A 23,051-nucleotide genomic window follows, 5' to 3' on the forward strand; every position below is an offset into this window, starting at 1 on the left:
CAATGATTACGACGTTTAACCGACCCCGCCGGCGATTTCCCTCAATCAGCGCTTATCGTTATATTAATTCTTTCAAATATTTTTCCTCTCAGACGACGCCCTGAGCCGAGGTTCGCGCCCAACTGGGCACCCTCAGGCCTGTTGTCTTAAACGTTGTACCGGGTGAGAGAGAGCCTTCAGCGCTCCCCATTTGTACGGCCAAGTAGTTAATGCCATCTGCGGCAAATCTACAATAAGTCACGTTAAAAAAAAATGTATTGTGCTGGTTTTCCCTTCGCGGGTTGGAAGGTCAGACAGACAGTCGCTTCTGTAAAAAACCGTAACTGTCAAATCTTCAGGTTAGGTATGCGGACCCTGTGAAAAACGGGATAATGCTAGGGAGATGATGAATAAATAGTTCAACAATGGGGTTCGAATTCAAAAAGGACAATCGGTATTACGACTAGTAAGAGTTTAGACGAATGGCCGCCAAATTCTCATATCGCCTAATTGATTACCATACAATGAATTGTGCATTATCTACAAACGTCAGGCAAGACCAGCTCATTACGCAGAAGGGTTCATCAAAGTGACTATTAATATCGAATTGCGTCATCTGAATCTATTTGCTGTTTGATAGGCCATAATGCCGGTTGATTGAGGGGAGGCCTGTGCCCAGCAGTGGGACGTATATAGGCAGTTTATGTTATGCCATAATGCGCCTGCGCCATGAGTAGTTCTGGGTTCCATTTAAGGTCAGAATTAATTCAGCAGAAAGTGGGAACTGGGGTCATAGGGTAGGGAATAATACTGCGTATAGAACGGTAACTCCGCTCCCCACCAGCGTTTGAACTAGGTTTACCTCACTCCCCCTCGAACATAGTTTAGACTTTAATCGTATGGCGTCAGACGTCACATACGTACACAGATGCACGTGTACGGTAACGTCAATGTGTGGTGTCTGTGTAAAACGAGGTTGTTTGTATGAAGTGACCGGGGTGTGCTGGGGGGGGATGGGGTTTAAAAAGGTCACATCGAAGCAATTCATCTAAAAAAGCAATATTGCTATTTGACTTTGTTTGATTTGTTTGCATTGTGCACTTACTTTTATATGCGCAAATGTCAAATTGCAATATTGCTTCTTTTAACCCCCCCCTGTCTGCCAATCTTCTTCTTGGTGAGTGGTTATTTAGAAGATATTGAATGCATGGGATTAACTGTCTATGAACTGATATTAGGCATCCAAATTACTCTAAGGCCCATGTGCCGAGGTTTCTTGCAGCTTCTTTTCCCCGGCTATAGGTACATGTTGTGAAAAGCTGCAGTAGATTTAGGCAAATAAGACGTTCGTTAGGTAAAAATGTCGATTCGATGTGTAACTATGTTACCTACTGAATATTTTTTGAATTTGAATAGAAAAGCCACATTTATGGATTACTGGTATTACTCGCGATCGATTTTTAGAAATCAACACTAAATAATAATTCACACTCAGTGAAACAAACACAGCAACTATTGTTAGCGTGTTCGGATTAAAGATTATATCGCCGTTTCTAAAAGCCGTTTTCATATTCCGTTCGCGTTAACCATTGAAATGTAGACTACGAATTTATCATACCGATCAAATACACACCATAACAACGTATTGTGGAATATTTTAGTGCCTATTGGTCATTGATTTACCACTACCGTAGATACGGCGCTTGATACAAAAATGCAGCGAAAACTTGGCGCTTGTTTAGCTATACATTCGAAAATCATTCTATCAATAAAATCGTGTCAAATTAAGAAAGTACGCATCGTCTTATTACGTACATTAGTGCGTGGTGTTTCGTAACGCGGTCGGGTTATACTGCGACTCGGACTGACCGGGAGTACTTGTTTTTAGTGTATTTTAAACTAAAATAATAATTTTGATGGGTTTTATTGCGAAAATTAAAATGTTTATACTATGATAACATGTTCAATGTCATTACTTATTAGAGATATGATGTTACTGTGCCCAGCAGTGGGACGTATGTAGGCTGTTTATGTATGTTATGTAAGAACCCGGGTTCTTATTGTGTTTGAATCATGAGAATTGTCCTTTAAATTTGTACACCTTTGTCAAAACCTTTGGTAGCGATATTAGGCGCATTAAACATTATGAATCAAATCAAAGGTAATCAGCCTTTCAAATTACGTTCCAAACTAATTATCGAACACCATCAAACTATTGTGACGTAAGCCACGTCTGAATCAACAACCCATTCGACCAAGTTTCCGGGAAAAATCACGTGTTTACTATAGTACAACGATTCATCGATTTATTCACATACGTGTGGGAGGGACCGTTAGAGCTGAGTGATGAGTAAAAAACAGGTCTTCCCGACTGTCAATGCTAAAAATAAATAAATTCCTTTTTTTAAGTCGGTTAAAAAAGTTATCGGTTGTATCAATGGTGCAAGAATCCTTTCTTCCGCTTGAGGTCCTATAATTGGGTCGTGTACTAGGTTGAAAATAAATTATGAAATTCTAATTTGCTAAATAAAGACAGATCTAAAACTGACGAAAAACATTTCCTTCTTTATTTAACTTTTTTATGAATTTTAAAAAAAAAACGTAACAATAAGTCCGACATTTTATCACGTTTTCTATGGCGTCACAGTGTGCTTTTTCTTACAAATTCCGTAGTAATTTCGTGTTTGGACGTTTAGTAAAAAGTAACTGATTGACTAGTTGGAAACCAGCCTATTATACTTAGGTTATGGATACCTCCATTACGCTGGAAACAACTCCATAAATTCCAAAGAATATAGTTATGTTATAGATGTAAGTAAAGTAGGCAAAAGTGGAACTGAACATACACAGATCATACCTCAGACACTCCATACAAAAATCTTATTATTTCCGTGTGCTGCCTAAAGCGTGCGAGCGAGACGCAGTCCGCGCTCTCTCTCCCTTACTCGTTAGCGGCTTACGACCATTTAAGACTAAAGTAACACCCAGAGGGGGTGAAGTCGGTGCCCGGTACGAATTGGTGCGGGGCGAAGAGTTGCCGTTCTAAAAGTCTTTATTCTATGCCTAGACGTCGAGTTATTTGTGAATAGGTATAACATAAATCAGCTTTTATAATTCTACTACAGTGCAATAACAGACACCTAAGAATTTTATGTTCTTTCTATAGTATAAAGGAGCTTAAAACTAATCATTAAGAGGGGAGTGCCACCGACTATCTCTAGCTAGCTACAACTTTACGAGCTCTTTCCGTGGCCAAACAGCACTAAAATAGATATACGTACCTTCTAAATAGGGTTTAGAATTAAATCCCTACTCAGTCAAATTCTATGTCCTTTCAATCAATATCGTCTAGACATAAATGGGGTAGCAGTCAAACCTGCTTATTTAAAATAGCACTTAATTTCTTGGAAGTCTGTTGTTACTTGTTACTTTTGACTTTGTCTGCGGATGGGCCATTTGGTCGTCAAACGATTTGACGAATATACCTGTTATTATCAGACATTGCATTACGCATGTATCCGCGAAGGGGTAGGCAGAGGTGTGTAGTATGTGTGTGCGAGTGCGCGCGCGCGTGTATGTGTGTGTGTGTGTATGAAATAGGTTTTGGATTGGTCGGCCGCTGGTCCTTTGTATAATGATGGAAAATTGTTATGGCTGATCCCTTATCAGCGTAGGGTTCATCATATCCATCTTAAGACTTCGCATCGACAGTATCTGCTGTCTTTGATTACTTGAGGCCCACCCCATTGGGAATTACGAGTGTGAATGTATGAACATTATGAACCTAAGAGCGGTTGGCGTCCACTCTTGGTTTGTAGTCTATGTTATTTTGCTTATCCCTTCTATCTTGTGGGTTGTGAGGTGGATTACCAACCTCATCAACCATGGTTATTATTGAGCCGCCATAGGCCCCTGACATAGCTCATGTAACGACTACACACTTACATTAGTAAATAGTAACCGAGACCGACGGCTTAACGTGCCTTCCGAAGCACGGATCATCTTACTTTCGGACAATTAGGTTATTAGCCTTGTAATGTCCTAACCAAACTAGGGATCACAAAGTGATTTTTGTGATATGTCCCCACCGAGATTAGAACCCGCGACCTCTGGATCGTGAGCCTAACGCTCAAACCACTGGACCACGGAGGCCGTTAAAGTGAGTTTATTTAAGATAGCAATGAGTCACATGTTGCGAAACTGCTCTGTTATTGTCCTGTCTGTATTGATGTTATCTCATTGTTTACACTGTTGCAATCCACAACGGTGTCGTAAATTGTTGTTGACAATTTTATTGATTATCATCAAGATTAGATATCAAGGCTATGTTAACAATGTCAACAAACATTTACATTCAGTTCTTGCTTGTAGGTTATTTATTATATTACATTTAATATCAATACCTATTTGCACGTTACTCTGAAATTTATTTATGAATATAACCCTCTACTGAAGGTTTGCACCGCATTTTTATTATAAGGTGTCTTGTATGTATGTAAATGTGTGTGCAATAAATTATTATATTATTATTAATCTCGTGAGGAGCACGGTGGCGCAGCGGTAAACGCGCTCGGTCTGCGATTGTTGAAGTTAAGCAACTTTCGCAAAGGCCGGTCATAGGATAGGTGACCACAAAAAAAAAAAGTTTTCATCTCGAGCTCCTCCGTGCTTCGGAAGGCACGTTAAGCCGTTGATCCCGGCTGTATTAGCAGTCGTTAATAACCACCAATCCGCACTGGGTCCGCGTGATGGTTTAAGGCCCGATCTCCCTATCCATCCATAGGGAAGGTCCGTGCCCCAGCAGTGGGGACGTTAATGGGCTGGTGGTGATGGTGGTGTGATTATTATTAATAATAATTTATTTGTAATCCACGAGCCTCATGCATCCGTTTCCTTATTATTTGTACTAGTTGCATTCACTTCAACTTATCTAATATCGTGAAAATGTAACCATTAACTTCTTTACCAATGATAAAAATATAAGTATACAAAACAAAAACCCGACTACGGAAAAAACGCTTATGTTTTTAATCGAAATATACGAACATTTTCTTGTTTCACACTTTTTACAACGCGATTTTTCCGTAGCGTAGTTTTTTACTCCTTATAAAACACTACATTCACCTTCTCTTTAATCTGTTCCATGTAAGATCTTCTTGGTCTTCCCCTTCCTCTCGTTCCTTGTAGCTTCCCTTATATGATGTTTTTAATAAATTCGTCGTGTCTTATTAAGTGTCCAATCACCTTACCCATTCTGTTCTCAATATATAATTACTCTAATTCTATTCAATAACATTTTAAATCATAAAAATACTTTCAAATTATAGGCCCATTTGCTTAGACGATAGAAGTGCAGGTAAATTAATAGTCCATATAAACTCCATCGTTCCGCAACTTTTAACTTTAATCTAGTTAATATTCACGTTAAATATTGAGATATCTACTTGCAGGTAATTACACTTATTTCAATATACGAGTGATCATGACACTTGATCGACAAGAATGGAGAATGCTACACCGACAAGAGCGTGGCTCTTAAATAGGTGTGATTTTTTCGTCGTATTACTTGTCGTACTGGACAGTAACCTCAGCTTTCAAAGAGCAATATTAGCATGGTAGCCTCCCTGGAGGTACCTACGGTAGCGGTTTTCTAATAATTCTCCTATATGACCAACATGCTTCATTCCCCGAAGGCTCGGAGGAAATAGCTCCGTGCTTTGACTTGTGATGCTCATGCGCACAACTGCATACGACTGGCGGATGCCATTAAAACTGGATTAGTTTTTGCGTCCGTTTAAATATTATTAGGTGTCGGTATTGCAGGAGTTTTGCTATTGGATCATAGTAGACCTCAAAAGGTCCGTGAGAAAGAGAGCTTTAAATATGCTTTTAATATTACTCAAATCGAATTAAATACACTTCAAAAATTCAAAATTTCTAAAATATTTATTTTTCAAAATTGGCTTTAAATTTAGCGCTTTTTGAACGTCAAAAAAAATTCAATTACATATTATGTAACAAGCTGTAAAACTACTACCACATCGGAATCTGTAACGCTGAGGGAAAGACGTGGCCAGAAGACTTCCAAGCAGGGCCCTAGTCCTACTGTTTCATGTTTTCCTTCTTTTCTTTTTTTTTTCAATCCACCACTTTATTGCACAGAACTCAATGTGGCCCACCAAGTAATAAACAGGTGCCAAAATACTTTTATATAACAAAAATATAAATATCTATAGTACCTAAGGAACGGACGACGCTTACCTAGCAAATGCCTATTTACTCTAGCCTTCAATCCATCCATAGAGACACTTATAAATGTTAACACAAAGTACAATTATTAATGACAAGGGTCATTGCACTCCCTAAACGCTACGTTTATCAAAATTAAATTATGCATGCGTCGGCGCAGGCGCCGTCAATGTTATTTGAAAGTTACGTTATTCGCTGTTTATTATTATTAATTAAATTATCTTTCTGATTAAACTGCAAGGTAATTATAATTGTAGGGAGTGTTGATTTCAATTATAAAGTATAAGCCGCAGTCATTTAGATCTAGTCACACTCGAATACTCCATAAAAATCGCATAAGTGCGAGCGAGATCTAAGGTCCGCGCGCTCCTTACTCCTTACCGACTTACTAAGGACTAAAGTAAGACCCAGAGGGAGTGAGGTCGGTGCCCGATACGAGTTGGCGCGGGGCGGAGTGTTACCGTTCTACACGTAGTGTTATTCTTTATTCAAATTCAAATTCAAAAATATCTTTATTCAGTAGGTAACATAGTTACACTTTGAATCGTCAATTTTTACATAACGAACGTCTCATCCGCCTAAAACTACTGCGGCTTCTCACAACCTGTATAGCCGGGGAAAAAAGCTGCAAGTAAAACCTCGGCACAGGGCCCTAGACGTTCTTTAAAAAAAAAACGTAAATGTGTTCTATGTTCTCGGTTCAAATTGCTAACCCGCAGTGGAGCTACGTGATAGAGCATCCTCCACAGCTGGCCTACCGAAGATCTGTGCGACGAATGGGACTGTTATGTTTAGAAATGATTCATTTTGATCGCGGTCAGCTGATTTATAAAAAACACTCATTCTAAAGGTTCAGTAAGATCTACTCTGTACTGGCGTGCGTGTATGACACGATTGATGAATGTGGAGGAAGCAAGAGAAGTGTGTTAAGATCGAAGCAAATGGAATTCCATAGTCTCTGCTTATATATAAAATACGCGTGAAAGTATGTATGTATAGGTGTTTCACAAGCTGTAAATAAAAATAAGATGATCCGTGCTTCGGAAGGCACGTTAAGCCGTCGGTCCCGGTTACTACTTACGGATGCAAGTAAGTAGTTATTGCATTGCATTGTCATGTCAGGGGCCTTTGGCGGCTCAATAGTTAGATGAGGTTGGTACTCCACCTCACAACCCACACGATAGAAGAAGAATGCTATAAATAGCATGTGGGCTATATTTTTTGCGGTTATCAGTCCTGTGGTGGGGTGAAGGGTGATAAGTCGAAGGCCGATGGCATTGAGCCAGTGACACCATTCCCCCGAGGTAAATAGGATATCGGAATTCTCAGACGTGGGTGTAATATTAAACCTACGTTTCGGTTTCTTGCAAGTATGTATTTATTCATTGTTTTAAGTTTACGCGGTTATTATCATAATTAATACACATAATAGCGGGTTCTTACCGCGTTTAAATCAGGGAAATATGAGACTCCCGGGAGTCTGATTTAAACGCGATAAGAACCTGTTGTTATGTGTTTTAGGTATTTATTCGTTTCCAGCATTATTGTAAGCTGGGCAAATCTAAAATCTTATATTTGTGTCGGAACCCTAATTATAACAGTTTTTATTTGGCTTGATATAAAAATATCAAAGCTTTCTTCTTTTTTCTTATGTGGAATGTAAAACCAATGACTGATCTTATCCTAGCCCTGGCAGGGTTACTAATGTTACTATGGAGCCGCCAAAGGCTCCTGACATAACTCAAGTAACGACTACATCTTATTTAAGTAAATAGTAGCCCAGACCGCCTGCTTCATTATTACTACAGAAGCAAGAGAAGTGTGTCAAGATCGAAGCAAATGGAATTCTCAAATAGTCTCTGGCTACCCCGGTGGAAAATAGGCACGAGTTTATGTATGTATGTGTGTATAGGATTTTTCTGTGGTTTACAGGCTATAAATAGAATGTGGGCTATATTTTTTGCGGTTATCACTTCTCTTAAATTAGTGATGAACTTTATATGTTTTGGCATTTGGTTTATGAGAAGATGTGTTTGGATATGTCATCATCAGCCCATTAACGTCCCCACTGCTGGGGCACGAGCCTTCCCTATGGATGGATAGGGAGATCGGGCCTTAAACCACCACGCGGGGTGGTTTTGGATATATAGTTTACTTATTTTTTTAGAAGTACCTATATGTTTATTATGCGCGAACTGTTTGATATAAGTTTGCATTATTTATTTTGATTTAGTGTCTGTTTAAACTAGCGAAACTCATAAGGAATGTGACACTAAAAGTAGTCTACGAAAATATCCCACGCATATTAATGCGAATCCTTTTACTATAATGGTAGTGACGCAGGATACGCCATTGAAAGAAAAAACATCACATGGAAATTTTAAACATAGAATACCAAACATAAATGATTTTTACAAGTATCTAAATAAAATAAAAAACTAATAGTCGTTATTGCAGATAACCTAGGCGGACCTGCGGTAATCTTTGCGGTCACTTAGCTTCTCAAGACCTGTGCCGGGGCACTCCTTGAGAGGCACGACGTGCTCAAGATGCCAGGAGACTGTGGTTTTTGCAATCACCCTAACGAGGTGGTTAGTCTTGCGAAAATACAATAGGAAAAAAAAAGAAACACATGTGAGTAGGTGATAAAAAGAGGGGTTGAATGCAAGAATTGTTTTTTTAGGTAAGATATTTGACGCTGAAGTGACGGATTGATTTGGAAGCAATGGCTGTTCTCCTACCAAATCGAGATTGAATGTCCATTTGTAGTTTCTTTTTGACTGTCCTATTGCGTACTGTTATATCCTAATTTAATACTAAAGAATTGCAACATCGACAATATTCATTTCCACAAGGAACTTCAACGTAAACAAATTCATTTTAATAAAACTCTTTTGCATCGATACGATAGTCAGTCAGCCTTTAACCGCGCGCGAATAGAGTCGTCAGAAATCAGAGAATTGCTTCATATAATTCTTTGTACTTTCTATAATAAAGTGTTTTTATCGTAGTTAATTAAAAAGTGTTTTTTTAAAAAAGACTGATACCAGCCGCTCCTAACAAAATTGGTGTCAGAAGTGGGATGTTTGAGGAGATTCTAGTCAAGAGAGCCCTCAGCATCTAAAAGAATCCAGGAACGGCACCCCATCAGTCGTGGTCGACGATAAGCCTCATCCCATAGGAGAGCCCGCACCACAGCACCCTACGAAAAACGCATCGTGATCGACGGTCAGTCTCCGCTCTATGCGTGAGCCCGCATCATTATAGAATATTCATCGTGATCGACGGTCAGCCTCCGCTCTGTGCGTGAGCCCGCATCACTACATCATCTGCAACGTGGTCAACAGTATATCTCCGTTTTGTACGTGAGTCTGTATCACATAGATTTAATTCGTCGTGGTCACCATCATCTTTTACCAACTCTGGCTGCACTCACCATTGTCATCATCAAGCTGTACACAGTCTACCTACCCTGAGTGGACACTTGGCGTGATCGTGTATTCCGCCACACACGCATTCTCCTTATCGTGACGGACAGCGAGGCGTCAAATTCGAAACCGAAGCTCCCGCTTTGTGTCTCCGCCGATCATACGCCGCCGCTACCTTCATCACACCGGTGAAATACAATCCACGCTAAGGACTCAATTTCTTATAATGTGTATTAGCATCATTTTAATGTAAGTTGTTTTCTTTACATCTTTACATATCTTTATTCTTATCTTTATTCGAATTCTTTACATCTTTACATCTTATAATCTTTATACTATTTCTTTACAAAATCTTTACAAACATTTTATTTACAAATCTTATACCCTAAAACTTTAACCTAATTTCTTGCAAAACAACGACATAATGTCGACTAAATCAGAGGTTGAGACTCAAAAAGTCAACCTCAACGTCCTAATAAAATTTATTAAACCTTATAACGGAAACAGGGACACATTACCTGCTTTCCTTACAAATTGCGACAGCGCAATATCTCTAGCTACCCCCGATCAGCAGTATATCATCTGCAAATACATCTTATCACAACTTGAGGGCAAGGCACAAATCGTTTGTAGCTTAAAACAATTTGAAAATTGGAATGAACTCAAACGATTCCTTAAATCGACATTTGGAGAGAAAAAACATTCAAGCCATTTGCTTTACGATCTACAAAATTGCAGACAGGGACATAACGAAACTGTCACGCAATATTCTATCCGACTTGACACGTGCCTAACACGTATACAGGCGGATATCCACTGTTCTTGTACCGACAATACGTTGCTCCCTGGTGAGATTGCCGCAATGGAAAAGCTCGCCTTAAACACTTTCTGTATCGGGCTTCACCCTCATCTCGCCACAATCTTAAGATGTCGAGATCCTCAGTCTCTAAAGGAGGCTGTAACTTATGCAATTGACGAAGAAAAATTGTTTAAGTTACCCACAACATCAAACCAAATCTCAAAATCTTGCTCAATATGTAACAAAACTGGTCATTCAGCATCAGTTTGCTACAATCGAAAACGGAATAATTTTCAAAAATCTTATCATGTGCCCCAACCTTCCACCTCTAATTCAAATTCTTCCGCGTCAAATCAAAAAATCTGTGCCTATTGCAAAAACATAGGTCATCATATAAATGAATGCCGCAAACGTAACTACTACAATCAAATTCGTGCAAAAGGCAACAATAATAATAACGCGCAAACAAATTCACGTCCTCCACAAAATTCTAAACCCATTAACTATTGTGACGAACAAATTTTCGATGAATCCGAGGACGATGAATCAAAAAACTAAAAAGGATTTCAGTGGCGTGTCGTCTGAAATCCAGTCCCAAAAACGACACGGTAAATACAAAATCTTGTGATGTGCCTAAACAGGTCATCAACGTCTCACATGAGACGAAACATACTAATTCTTATGCTAAATCTTCTACTAAATCTTATAATACTAAATCTTGTCCTAAATCTTATAATGCTAAATCTTGTCCTAAATCTTATAATACTAAATCTTGTCCTAAATCTTATAATGCTAAATCTTGTCCTAAATCTTATAATGCTAAATCTTGTCCTAAATCTTATAATACTAAATCTTATGATACTAAATCTTGTACTAAATCTTACGATACTAATTCTTATACTAAATCTTATAATACTAAATCTTATACTAATTCTTATCCTAAATCTTTTACTACATCTTGTGAAACAAACCTTCAAGACACGAACCCTAGTGTGTCTAAAAAGGATATCAAGGATGTCCCTGTCTATGAGACAAATGTCCTTAATAAAAAAATATCATTGCCACATGCCTTTATAAACACAAGGTATTCTAAAAAACCATTGTGTCTCTTAATTGATACTGGCGCAAGTGTCAGCATAATCAAACAATCGAGCCTATCAAAAGTGCCCGAACTCTCTGATGAAATAATCAAACTCAAAGGAATAAACGACAATGATTCTTATTGCGAAACTCTTGGTACTTTCCAAATGGAATTTAACCTATATGACTCTATCTTATCTTACAAATTCCACGTCATCAATGACGCAATAAATCTTGCAACTGATGGTATAATCGGTTCAGATTTCTTACATTTCTTTAAAACAAGTATCGATTATAGCACAAAATCAATGTCCTTAAATGAGCATAAAATACAAATTCATTATACTGCTCCCAAATATATAATACCAGCTCGTTCCGAGACTGTAATCGAATGCATCGTGTCAAATGACAAGTCCGAGTTGAATAAACTCAAGGAAGCACTAGTACTAGATCACACTATATCCGAAGGTGTATTTCTAGCCAATTGTATTGTCTCTTTAAAACGCAACAACAGAGTAAATGTATCTGTTCTTAATACGACAGATTCGCCTGTCGAAGTAAAAAACTTTAAAGTTCGCTTGACTCAAATTGACTTTGATGAATTCCACAAAAACTCATCTCAAGACGAACAAAATATCTTTAATATGTCTTCAACATCGTCAAATCGCATAAATCGCGTTCTTGATCTCATAAGACATTCTCATCTAAACGAAGAAGAGAAAAAGTCTCTTTTCGAATGTTGTTCCCAATACACTGATATCTTTTATCTTGAAGGCGACCCCCTGAGTCACACTAATGCTCTACAACATTCCATTAGTACTGGGAATAATCCGCCTATCTATGTGAAACCCTATCGCTTCCCGGAGTGTCACAAAAATGAAGTGGACACTCAAATTAAAAAGATGCTTGATCAAAATATTATTAAACCTTCTATTTCTCCTTGGAATGCCCCTGTGTGGGTCGTACCTAAAAAAATGGACGCGTCAGGAAAACAAAAATGGCGTATAGTGATTGACTATAGACGCCTTAATGACGTCACTGTTTCGGAAGTGTACCCTATCCCTTTAATCACTGATATCCTTGATCAACTGGGACACTCCAAATATTTTAGCACCCTTGACTTAGTATCAGGTTTCCATCAGATCTGTCTTAGTCCTGACGACGCACAAAAAACAGGCTTCACCGTAGTGAACACAAGTGGTTCTGCAGGTCACTACGAATTTACTAGGATGCCCTTTGGTCTTAAAAATGCCCCTAGTACTTTTCAACGTCTCATGAACACTGTCCTTTCAGGTCTTCAAGGCCTACATTGCTATGTCTATCTCGATGACTGTATTATATACAGTTCCGATCTCTCTTCTCACATCGAGAAACTTAAAATGGTATTTAATAGATTCCGAGAATTTAATCTCAAACTTCAACCCGATAAGTGCGAATTTCTTCGACGTGAAGTCACTTATCTCGGACACATAATCACTGACAAAGGTGTATCTCCGAATCCGGACAAAGTCAAAGCTGTCCGCGAATTTCCAATTCCTAAAAATCCTAAAGACATTAAATCTTTCTTAGGTCTAGTCGGTTATTACCGTCGCTTTATTGAAAACTTTTCAAAAATTACCAAACCTCTTACATCCTTACTAAAAAAGGATACCACATTTCATTGGTCCGTAGAACAAGACCAAGCTTTCAATGTCTTAAAAGATAAATTAACTTCCGCTCCACTATTACAGTACCCCGACTTTTCCCAACCTTTTATCGTCACTACTGACGCAAGCAATTATGCAATCGGTGCTGTATTATCGCAAGGTTCTATTGGCAAAGATAAACCTATTGCCTATGCCTCTCGAACTCTTAATAAACAGGAAGGCAATTATTCTACCACCGAAAAAGAACTACTAGCTATTCTTTTTGCGGTAAAAACATTTCGTCCTTACCTCTACGGTAACAAATTCAAAATCGTAACTGATCACCGGCCCTTGGTTTGGCTTTTCAACGTCAAGGACCCCGGAAGCAGATTAATTCGTTGGCGCCTCAAACTAGAGGAATACGATTACGAAATTGTATACAAACAAGGCAAACTCAACTCAAACGCCGATGCCTTATCTCGAATCCCAATTCTTGCTATAAATAATGACTCTCTCAACAATCTTTCTTTTGAGGTCTATTTTAAAAAGCGTTTTACTAATTCTTTACCAGATCCAAATACGCATATCGAAGAACATTCACAACCCTTACATCTTTCTAAATACAACTCAATCGCCTGTCCAGTATCTCTTGATTTTGATAATTCTATGCCACATTGTGAAGAATTCTTATCGCAGGTAAATGACACCGCGACCTTACTCGCAGCTGAGCGATCACCGTGTACTGTACAATCAGTCACAATTAATAATAAAATTGTATACTTCTTATTCACAAAAGTCAATCACTTCGATGAGACGACTTATAGATCTATCTATGATCTTCTAATGAAACTTAGAGATGAAATCTTAACCCAAAATCCAACTTTGACGGACTTAGCTATATCAGACTTTACTGATCCCTTTTCTAAACTCGTGTATACAAAAATCTACCTAATGATATCTCATATCTTTCATAACACTAATATAAAAATTCATATTTACAAAAACCAAATTATTTATCCTACTCCAGCTGAAGTTCCTAAAATTCTTAAGGAAAATCACGATTCTCCTGTAGCCGGACACCCCGGAATCAAAAGAATGTACAATCGTATAAAAGAATCTTATTACTGGAAGAGCATGCGTGCAGATATTGAACGATACGTCAAAAGCTGTAAGCTCTGTCAAGTAAATAAACCTTTACGTGCTTGTAATAAAGCTCCAATGGAAATAACATCCACAAGTACCAAACCCTTTGAACGTCTTGCATTAGATATTGTTGGTACTTTACCCGAAGCAGGTTTCCAAAGATTTAAATTCATTTTAACTCTTCAGGATGATCTCACTAAATTCTCTTGTGTCTATCCTATGATCTCGTCCACAAGTGACGAAGTAGCCCGAAATCTAGTTCATTTTATGTCCTTATTTGGAACGCCTAAAATGATTCTAACTGATCTTGGCACTTGTTTTACTTCGGATCTTTTCAAACAAGTCACTGAAATCTTCAAAATCAAACCTTTATTTTCTACCCCGTATCATCCCCAAACAAATGGCGCACTTGAACGAAGCCATGCTACTCTTAAAGAATATTTAAAATCTTTCGTAAATGACAATCAAAACGATTGGCACTGTTACCTAGCCACAGCAGTGTTAGCGTACAACACAACCCCTCATAGTACTACACAGTACACCCCATTCGAACTTCTTTATGGTCATAAACCAACATTACCAAGTTCTCTTTATGAAACTAATAATAGCACTACTTATCATGAGTATATACGTGCTCTTCTCTATAGAATGAAAGTTAGTAGAGAAAAAGCTTTACAATTCATACAACAAAGTAAGGAAACGTCAAAACAAAATTATGACAATAATACGAGAAACATAATTTACAAAACCGGTGATATGGTATATTTAAAACACCATCATCGACTTCGAAAAGCACTTTCCCCGATTTGGAAAGGCCCTTATAAAATAATAAAAGTTCATAATAAACATAATGTGACTCTTCAAATAAATCGTAAACATGTCAAATATCATACTAATCTCATAAAACCAGCGCATTCTTAACATAACTTTAAATTCTTTCAGGTTATTATGTCATGGAGCACTCGCCGAATCGCAAGTCACTCCAATTATACACAGTCCTGGTCTTTATTTTGACCCTACGACGAATATTTATTTCTATAATGATTATTGGAAAGTAGTAACTCATGTCGATATTCACTCGATAGAACCTCATCTTAACAATATAGACAAACTCATCGTACAAACTTCTCTTCTCTGTACAAAAATCCAACATGAAGATTACTCAAACTGTAAGGATATCTTCAGTCCTATAGAAGTCTTATTAGAATCGAACTACGTCAAAAGTCATTCTCTGTCTCATATTATCTCTCAAGATGTTCCATCTCGCTTCAAAAGGTCACTCGAATTTGGAGGCGAAATACTTAAATTTTTCTTTGGCACCCTCGACGCTGATGATGCGCGAAAATACGATTCCGCCATTAACTCGTTTCAAAATAATGAACATGAAATCTTTAATCTCATGAAAGAAAATATTCATGTAGTTAAATCATCAATAACTTCTTTTAATTCAACTATTAGTAAATTGAATCAAAACGAATTAAAATTAAACTCGCAAATTGACAAACTAAACGAAATCTTATCTTCCACTGTAAGAAGTAATAATAATCTAATTTATATTTCACGACTTAACATTTTTATAAACATTATTGAAGGATCTTTATTGACTATTTCTAACTTCTTAGACTCTATCATTAATGCAATTTTATTCGCGAAGGTAAATGTATTACACCCTTCTATTTTAAGTCCTACTAATCTTTTTAATGAACTGTCTAAACGAAGCAGTTCTGTAGATAATAAACTGGACTTCCCAGTTCCTTTAAACTTAGATAATATACATACCCTTATGGATGTATCTAAACTAATTTCTTATTATTATAATAATAAAATAATTTTTATTATACAAATTCCTCTTATATCTCCTATTAAGTATGTTGTTTATAAAACGATTCCATTGCCAACTCCTCATGAAAAAACAAATCCTAATACTTTTGCTCTAATTACCCCTACTAAATCTTATATTGCGTTAACAGATGATAGATCACATTACTCTTTATTAGATAACATGCAACAATGCTCTGTGTTAAATAATGAATATTCTATTTGCCCATTAGAAAACATATTCTCTAGTGTTACAAATCCATGTTGTGAAACTAAGCTATTAACGGAAGTAACCTTATCTCTTCCTGATGAATGTAATTCTAAAATGTTATATGGTCTTATTGATATATGGCAAAAACTTAAAAATAATAGATGGATATTTGTTCAATCTAAAACTAGCAAATTAACTTTGAAGTGTAATAACGAAATGAAGGATTATTCTATTTCTGGAACCGGTATCTTAACTCTAGAAGAAAATTGTATTGGTTTTTCTAAGACTATACGGTTAGAACCGTCCACTGTAACCAACATAGCTATCAATAATTATTTTAATATTGATTTTGACATCATTCAAGATGATTGTTGTAAAAAGGATAATGTAAACAAGTCGATTCCTCTTTTATCCCCTTTAACTCTTAGTAATATTGACTTAGATTCTTTAAAACATTCATACAAACAACTTGACGATCTTGAACGTGACATCCACAGGATAAAAAACGAATCGCACTTTACTAAATATGCACATTATTATTCTTCATTTTCTATTTTTTGTATTTGTCTTATATTCCTTTACTTCGGTTACAAACTATATAACTATTGTTATAAAAACTATAAAAATCATAATTCACACTGTTGTATACAGATCTTTAATCAATGTACTACCACTCGCAAGAAGATGGTTGGATCTAATGTTACGAATTCCATTGAACTGAATGAAATTTCGGAAGCTTCAATTGAACCCGTTTATGGGACAATAAACAAAACAAACACGTATAAAAGGAATATTGATAATAATTGAACTTAACTTACTTATCTTAGCTTATTCTAATTCTTAAACGTTTAATCTTATCTTAAAATATTTCTACTTCTTATAATAATGTACTTTAGTTCCTAGCTTATACTATTCCTTAATTGTTTAATTCTTTTGTTTAAAATGTTCTTACTTAAGACTATCTTTCTTATAACGTTTATCTTAAATCTTATAATCTTATACTTTATAATCTTAAATCTTATACGTTACATTGTTACAAGCAAATCTCTGCCTTTTTGATAACGTCGTACCTTTTCTTAACTTCGCTTCATCTCTTTACCATAAAGCTCAGTTTTAAGGGGGGAGATGTTATATCCTAATTTAATACTAAAGAATTGCAACATCGACAATATTCATTTCCACAAGGAACTTCAACGTAAACAAATTCATTTTAATAAAACTCTTTTGCATCGATACGATAGTCAGTCAGCCTTTAACCGCGCGCGAATAGAGTCGTCAGAAATCAGAGAATTGCTTCATATAATTCTTTGTACTTTCTATAATAAAGTGTTTTTATCGTAGTTAATTAAAAAGTGTTTTTTTAAAAAAGACTGATACCAGCCGCTCCTAACAGTACGAATAAATAAATTGGTAAATAGAAATTAATGACACCAAAGTCGCGTGTTGAGATGTTCAAGATCGTGTCAGAATTCCTTCGCCTCTACCTTTACGACATCCCACCGGTGTAAAGAGAGATTCCATAAAATATTTTGCTTCGATTGATGAATGTGTGTGGGCCACGTCAGGGGCCTTTAGCGGCTCAATCATAACCCTGACACCAGGATTGATGAGGCTGGTATTCCACCTCACAACCCACACTATAAGAAGAATGTGGAGTAAGCAAAAGAAGGATCGGAGCACGTAGGAATGTATGGTTTGCAGTTGGTAGATAATGAAACAGACTTACTTGCGGTCGTTTTCAAAATCTACCCATGGTTTTTGCTTACTAAAGTAACTTTTATCAGTTATTAAGTTCTGTGTAATAGAGTATATTTGAATTGATTATTTTTATACAAAATACGTCACAATAAGTGTCAAAAGTTACGTTACAAGCTAAATTTTATTCAGTACAAAAAGTGTTCTTAAAATGAATAAACTTTTTCTAGCTTGTGCATAAATCTCTAATAATGTTGTAATTGTAACGCTACTGCTCTCATTTTGTTATGATTTTTTAATAAAGACAGCGCTTTTGGCAAAAAAATAATAATTTCGAGACTGTAATTTATAAGTAATTATGCTGTTGTTGTCCCAAATAATAAAAAATAAATAAATAAAACCATGGAAAGATAGATTATTGAATACGGCCGTATGGCGTGTTGTAATAGTTTCTATAGATCTATGTAGGTACACTCAACAATAGAATCTCCGCACTGCAGTAGTTTTTAAGTTATGGATTACCTGTCACCATAAATAAATATAGCTATTCCTAAATTATTGGTATAAAAGGCACGAAGGTGGTTTGACATACTTAACTAAACTCTCCCCTGCAACGCGTATCTGAGTGGAGTACGCTACTAGATACCAGAAGACTTACTTTAAACAGACTAAACTTGATACCGAAGTCACACACCGGACACTTCATACAAAAATCACGTGTTCAATGTGCCGTCTAACGCGTAAGATATAGTGTTATTCCTTATTCTATGGCGTAAGTGCGAGACAGACAGTCCGCGCTCGTTCCCCCTTTAAGACTAAAGTACGACCCAGAGGGGGTGAGGTAAATCTAGCTCGGCACCTATACGAATTGGCGCGGGCGGGGGGTGTCCGTTCTATACGTAATATTATTCTTTATTCTCTCCCTGTTTGACGGCTTATCAACCGATCGCTCGATGAATATGTAAACAAGGAATTTTTAACAATGGGCAATCATTGCGAAAATTTACACGATATCCTTGATAATTTAAATAAAGTCCTTAATAAATTACATTCCTGGATAAGACACAAGTAATTTATCATTACAATAAATGACGCAAGTCCTAACCACAACCCACATCATAATACTAAGTCATGAACGACATAAATCCATCTCAATTCGTTTGCAGAATAAAATCATCAATTATTGCTCGGGCGCACTTCAAATAAGAGTCGTTATGGGAGTTTAATAGTTTGGCTTTTGAGTTGAGGCCTTTTTACGTCATGTCCGTAGTGACTACTGGGGTGGCCAGAGCTGCATGTTATTGAAATTAGCCTAAATCACAGCCACTGTCGGATATGAGGAGCAGTAGGATAAAAAGTTATATGATGTAGGAAATAAATAACCATGTGATGAGAAAACAAAATCTAATATGTGACAAGAGAGATTGTGTGAGTGTGTGCGTGCGTGTGTGCGTTGTATTTCTATTACATAATAAAGAAATAAATTTTGTAAGTTTGTTAATAGGAAGAAGTTTCTGGAACTACGGAATCGATTTTAAAAACATTACTCCTGAGTGATATACTCTATATTTGATTACCGCAGTCTAGACAGATGGACAGCTACTTAGTAACGTTATAATCTTGACTTTCAATGTACCTATGTTTTCTGATAAACGCAGATTTTTTAATTGTACATGACTTCGTAAAATGATCGCATATCATCACAGATTACCAACACTCGCACCCTCGGGTTCGCTTAACACAAAAAATAATTTTAAAAAATCACTTAACATGTATTCATGGTTGTATTGTATAGCGATCATGATCTCTAATTGACCTCTCGGATGTGATTCATTCGTTTTTTATAATTTTTGTCGATTTGTCTTATACGGCATTCACTCTTCAGTTAACCGATTTTTTGTCCATGGAACGTAAAATCATCGATTAATCCGCTCAAGCGCACTCGATCAACCTATTACGGGACTTTAAAAATAGAAATTATCTTTATTTCTCTTCAAAAGTATACATTTGTTTGTACTACATAACATAAACAGCCTATATACGTCCCACTGCTGGGCACAGGCCTCCCCTCAATCAACTGGAGGGGGTGGAGCGTACTTCACCACGATGCTCCACTGCGGGTTCGTGGAGGTGTTTTAAAGGCTAATAGACGGGACCAACGGCTGAGCGTGCCCTCTGAAGCACGGAATCCTCTTATTTTTTCAGACAATCAGGTGATACAAACCTCTAAAGTCCTTACCAAACAGAGGAAATCTCGCAAAGTGATTTCGACAATGTCCCCATCGGGAATCGAACTTTTTGTGTACTAATAAGCAGTTATTATCACTTTTATAAATTATTAAGCTCAATTGACCTTTATATGTATTTTAATAAGGCGAACAACTGGACGAAGGTTAGCGGGAATAACAGGTAAATTCATCATTTCAAACACACCCACTCTTTATGTTTTGCAATTTAGCAACATTTACGTACTTATTATGGGGCTTTGGATTAGAAGTGGATGAACTTTTACTTCAGTATGTCATAAACTTATGCCCGTTATCCAAATTGAAACAATCAGAATAGGCATACTATACAATACACTAGCAAAACAGAATTAACCATCAATTCAGCAAAAATAATAACAAAATTGACATTTGAATTAAATTGTATTAATATTCCTAGATGTGGTTTTTGAATAACTTTTTTAATTAAGGATATTATTGCAGAAAATTTTTACATGCCAAATTGTGGCAGAATGTGAGGTTCAAAAATAATTGTATGTTTTTATGCAAATAATTCATTTATGATTTATGAAAATATATGAACGATCAAGATTTTTATGTAAAGATTGATCATTATAAAATGTTATACAGAATCCTTGTTTCAAGGAGGTTAAAAACAAAACACTTTTCCCCGGCTATGCAGGTTGTGAGAAGCTGCAGTAGTTTTAGGCGGATGAGACGTTCGTTATGTAAAAATTGACGATTCAAAGTGTAACTATGTTACCTATTGAATAAAGATATTTTTGAATTTGAATTTGAATGAGTAAGAGGGAGCGCGGACTGTCTGTCCCTGTCACCCTTACACGTAGTCACTGCAGTAAAGGAAATACTAAACAAGCCAGCATTGTAACTTATTCACGAACATTAGGGCGTCTCGATAAACCCGCTATGCCCTTTAGGGGGTGACCCAGATAGCGGCAAAAAACGTTTTATCGACGTTTATTGCTTTGTTTACCATGTCGATGACTTAATTCCTCCAGATATTATCATAATGCGCCGATTGACCCCCGACGGTTATGGCTCGATATTACGAGTAATAAAATTGACTATACTCAAATTAATTATTTATATTAAGTTTATTTTATACTGTCCTAGTTTTTTATTTCTTTTGCTGAATGCTGGATCATGTTTTTACTGGAAATAAGCTGAATTGTTTGTCTATCTTGTGTGTAATCTATTTATCTTTATGTTATGTCATACATACATACATAAACAGCCTATATACGTCCCACTGCTGGGCACAGGCCTCCCCTCAATCAACCGGAGGGGGTATGGAGCATACTCCACCACGCTGCTCCAATGCGGGTTGGTGGAGGTGTTTTTACGGCTAATAGCCGGGACAAACGGCTTAACATGCCCTCCGAAGCACGGAATCATCTTACTTTTTCGGACAATCAGGTGATTCAAGCCTGAAAAGTCCTTACCAAACAAAGGACAGTCTCACAAAGTAATTTCGACAATGTCCCCATCGGGAATCGAACCCGGTTATGTCATACATCTCTTCTTATTTAATACTATTATCACCTGCTGGTATGTAGGGCTCGAATAACAGATTTCCACTCCTCGCGATCTTTTGCCGCCTCTATAGCTTGCTACCATGAGTGAGATATTTTTTATGTCTTCTGTAAAATAAATAAATACCCGTCATCAGTCCGAGTCATCAAAAGTCAACTTGCGGTCGTATTTTGGAGCTTATAAGTGCTAAGTTGAATTGACGAGAGCGCGGCCAGTCCATCGCACATCGCAATAATTAAAGAAAAATAAACCGAATTGCAAAAAAAAACGCTTCATTTTCAGTAAAAAAACCACACCAAATTTGGACAGTAAAACAAAACTGCCCCATCAATCATAAAACTCGTTACCTTTCGTCCAACAATTTAATCACCTGTCGTTGACTTGATAACGTTATGCGCATTTTTTGGGTCCCGCCCTTCGGCACTCCTCGCAAAGGGTTTGTCCCTAGCTTGTCTATATGGTTTTAGTGTATGTTTATCACCTTAACACCCACTTACACTGGTAGAGAACATGAGAAAATCTTACTTTCTTTTTCATATTTTTAACATAAGCTCATCATAATATCCCCAATTAGGATAGGCAAAGGTACATCCATCGCAAGATGAGCTAAGTACCCACACCTCACCGAGCTTTCTGTCAGCCTAGACACTCCATACAAAAATCTCATTCATACCGTGTGGAACCTATCGCATAAGTGCGAGTAAGACAGACAATCTGCGCGCGCTCCCTTACTCCTTAACGAGAATTTTGTATGGACTGACCGGGGCACACTCCGGTCTGTTCTGGGGGGATGTAAAGGCCACATTGAAGCTAATCATCTAAGAAAGCAATATTGCTTTGTTGACATTGCGCACTTACTTTTATATGCGAAAATGTCAAATTGCAATATTGCTTTTTAAGTGAATTGTTTCATTGTGACCTTTGTAACGGTTGGTATTATACGCGCGAACGCTCACTAGGACGCGTCCGCGCGGTTACTATAAATGTGTTCGTTCGTTTCTATACTAATTAGAACAGTTTGATTTTCCCGCACCCGCTCGCTGTATCTTACGCGTTTTCGCCGCCGCTCACCAATATGACTGAGGCTTTAGGGTCAGGTGTCTATGGGGTTGTGTTAAAGAAGCATATTACGACCTTTGTTTAGTCGACCCTGCAAACTAGGGACAGGTGTATTCTTGTTTGAGAAGGTCTAGTAAAAGTAGAATGAATAACTTTAGAAAATTTTGTAGTATCGTGCATGATATA

General features: G+C 37.1%; 2 protein-coding genes across 4 annotated transcripts in view; both read left to right on the forward strand.

Moving 5' to 3' along the window:
- Positions 1-23,051, forward strand: part of LOC126372099 (formin-like protein) — a 116,881-nt gene that overhangs the window by 27,780 nt on the left and 66,050 nt on the right. The gene's annotated exons all lie outside the window — the stretch shown is intronic.
- LOC126372130 (uncharacterized) lies at positions 9,032-17,186 on the forward strand. Of its 2 annotated transcripts, none has more exons than XM_050017728.1 (2): positions 9,032-9,905; positions 15,246-17,186. In XM_050017728.1, exons 1-2 carry the CDS (start codon positions 9,883-9,885, stop codon positions 17,137-17,139), a joined length of 1,917 nt encoding a protein of 638 aa, XP_049873685.1. In that variant the 5' UTR covers positions 9,032-9,882; the 3' UTR covers positions 17,140-17,186. The 2 variants fall into 2 exon arrangements, with proteins under 2 accessions (XP_049873685.1, XP_049873686.1); XM_050017729.1 differs by having other exon boundaries at positions 9,032-9,589.

This window comes from Pectinophora gossypiella, chromosome 13, assembly GCF_024362695.1.
Source record: "Pectinophora gossypiella chromosome 13, ilPecGoss1.1, whole genome shotgun sequence".
Lineage (NCBI taxonomy): Eukaryota > Metazoa > Arthropoda > Insecta > Lepidoptera > Gelechiidae > Pectinophora > Pectinophora gossypiella.

What these genes read in the sequence shown, in the direction of transcription:
- LOC126372130 (XM_050017728.1), top strand. Translation starts at nt 9,883, where the DNA reads ATGTGTATTAGCATCATTTTAAT. An exon ending in TGTATTAGCATCATTTTAAT is followed by an intron (nt 9,906 to 15,245) that starts GTAAGTTGTTTT and finishes AAATTCTTTCAG; the next exon opens with GTTATTATGTCATGGAGCAC.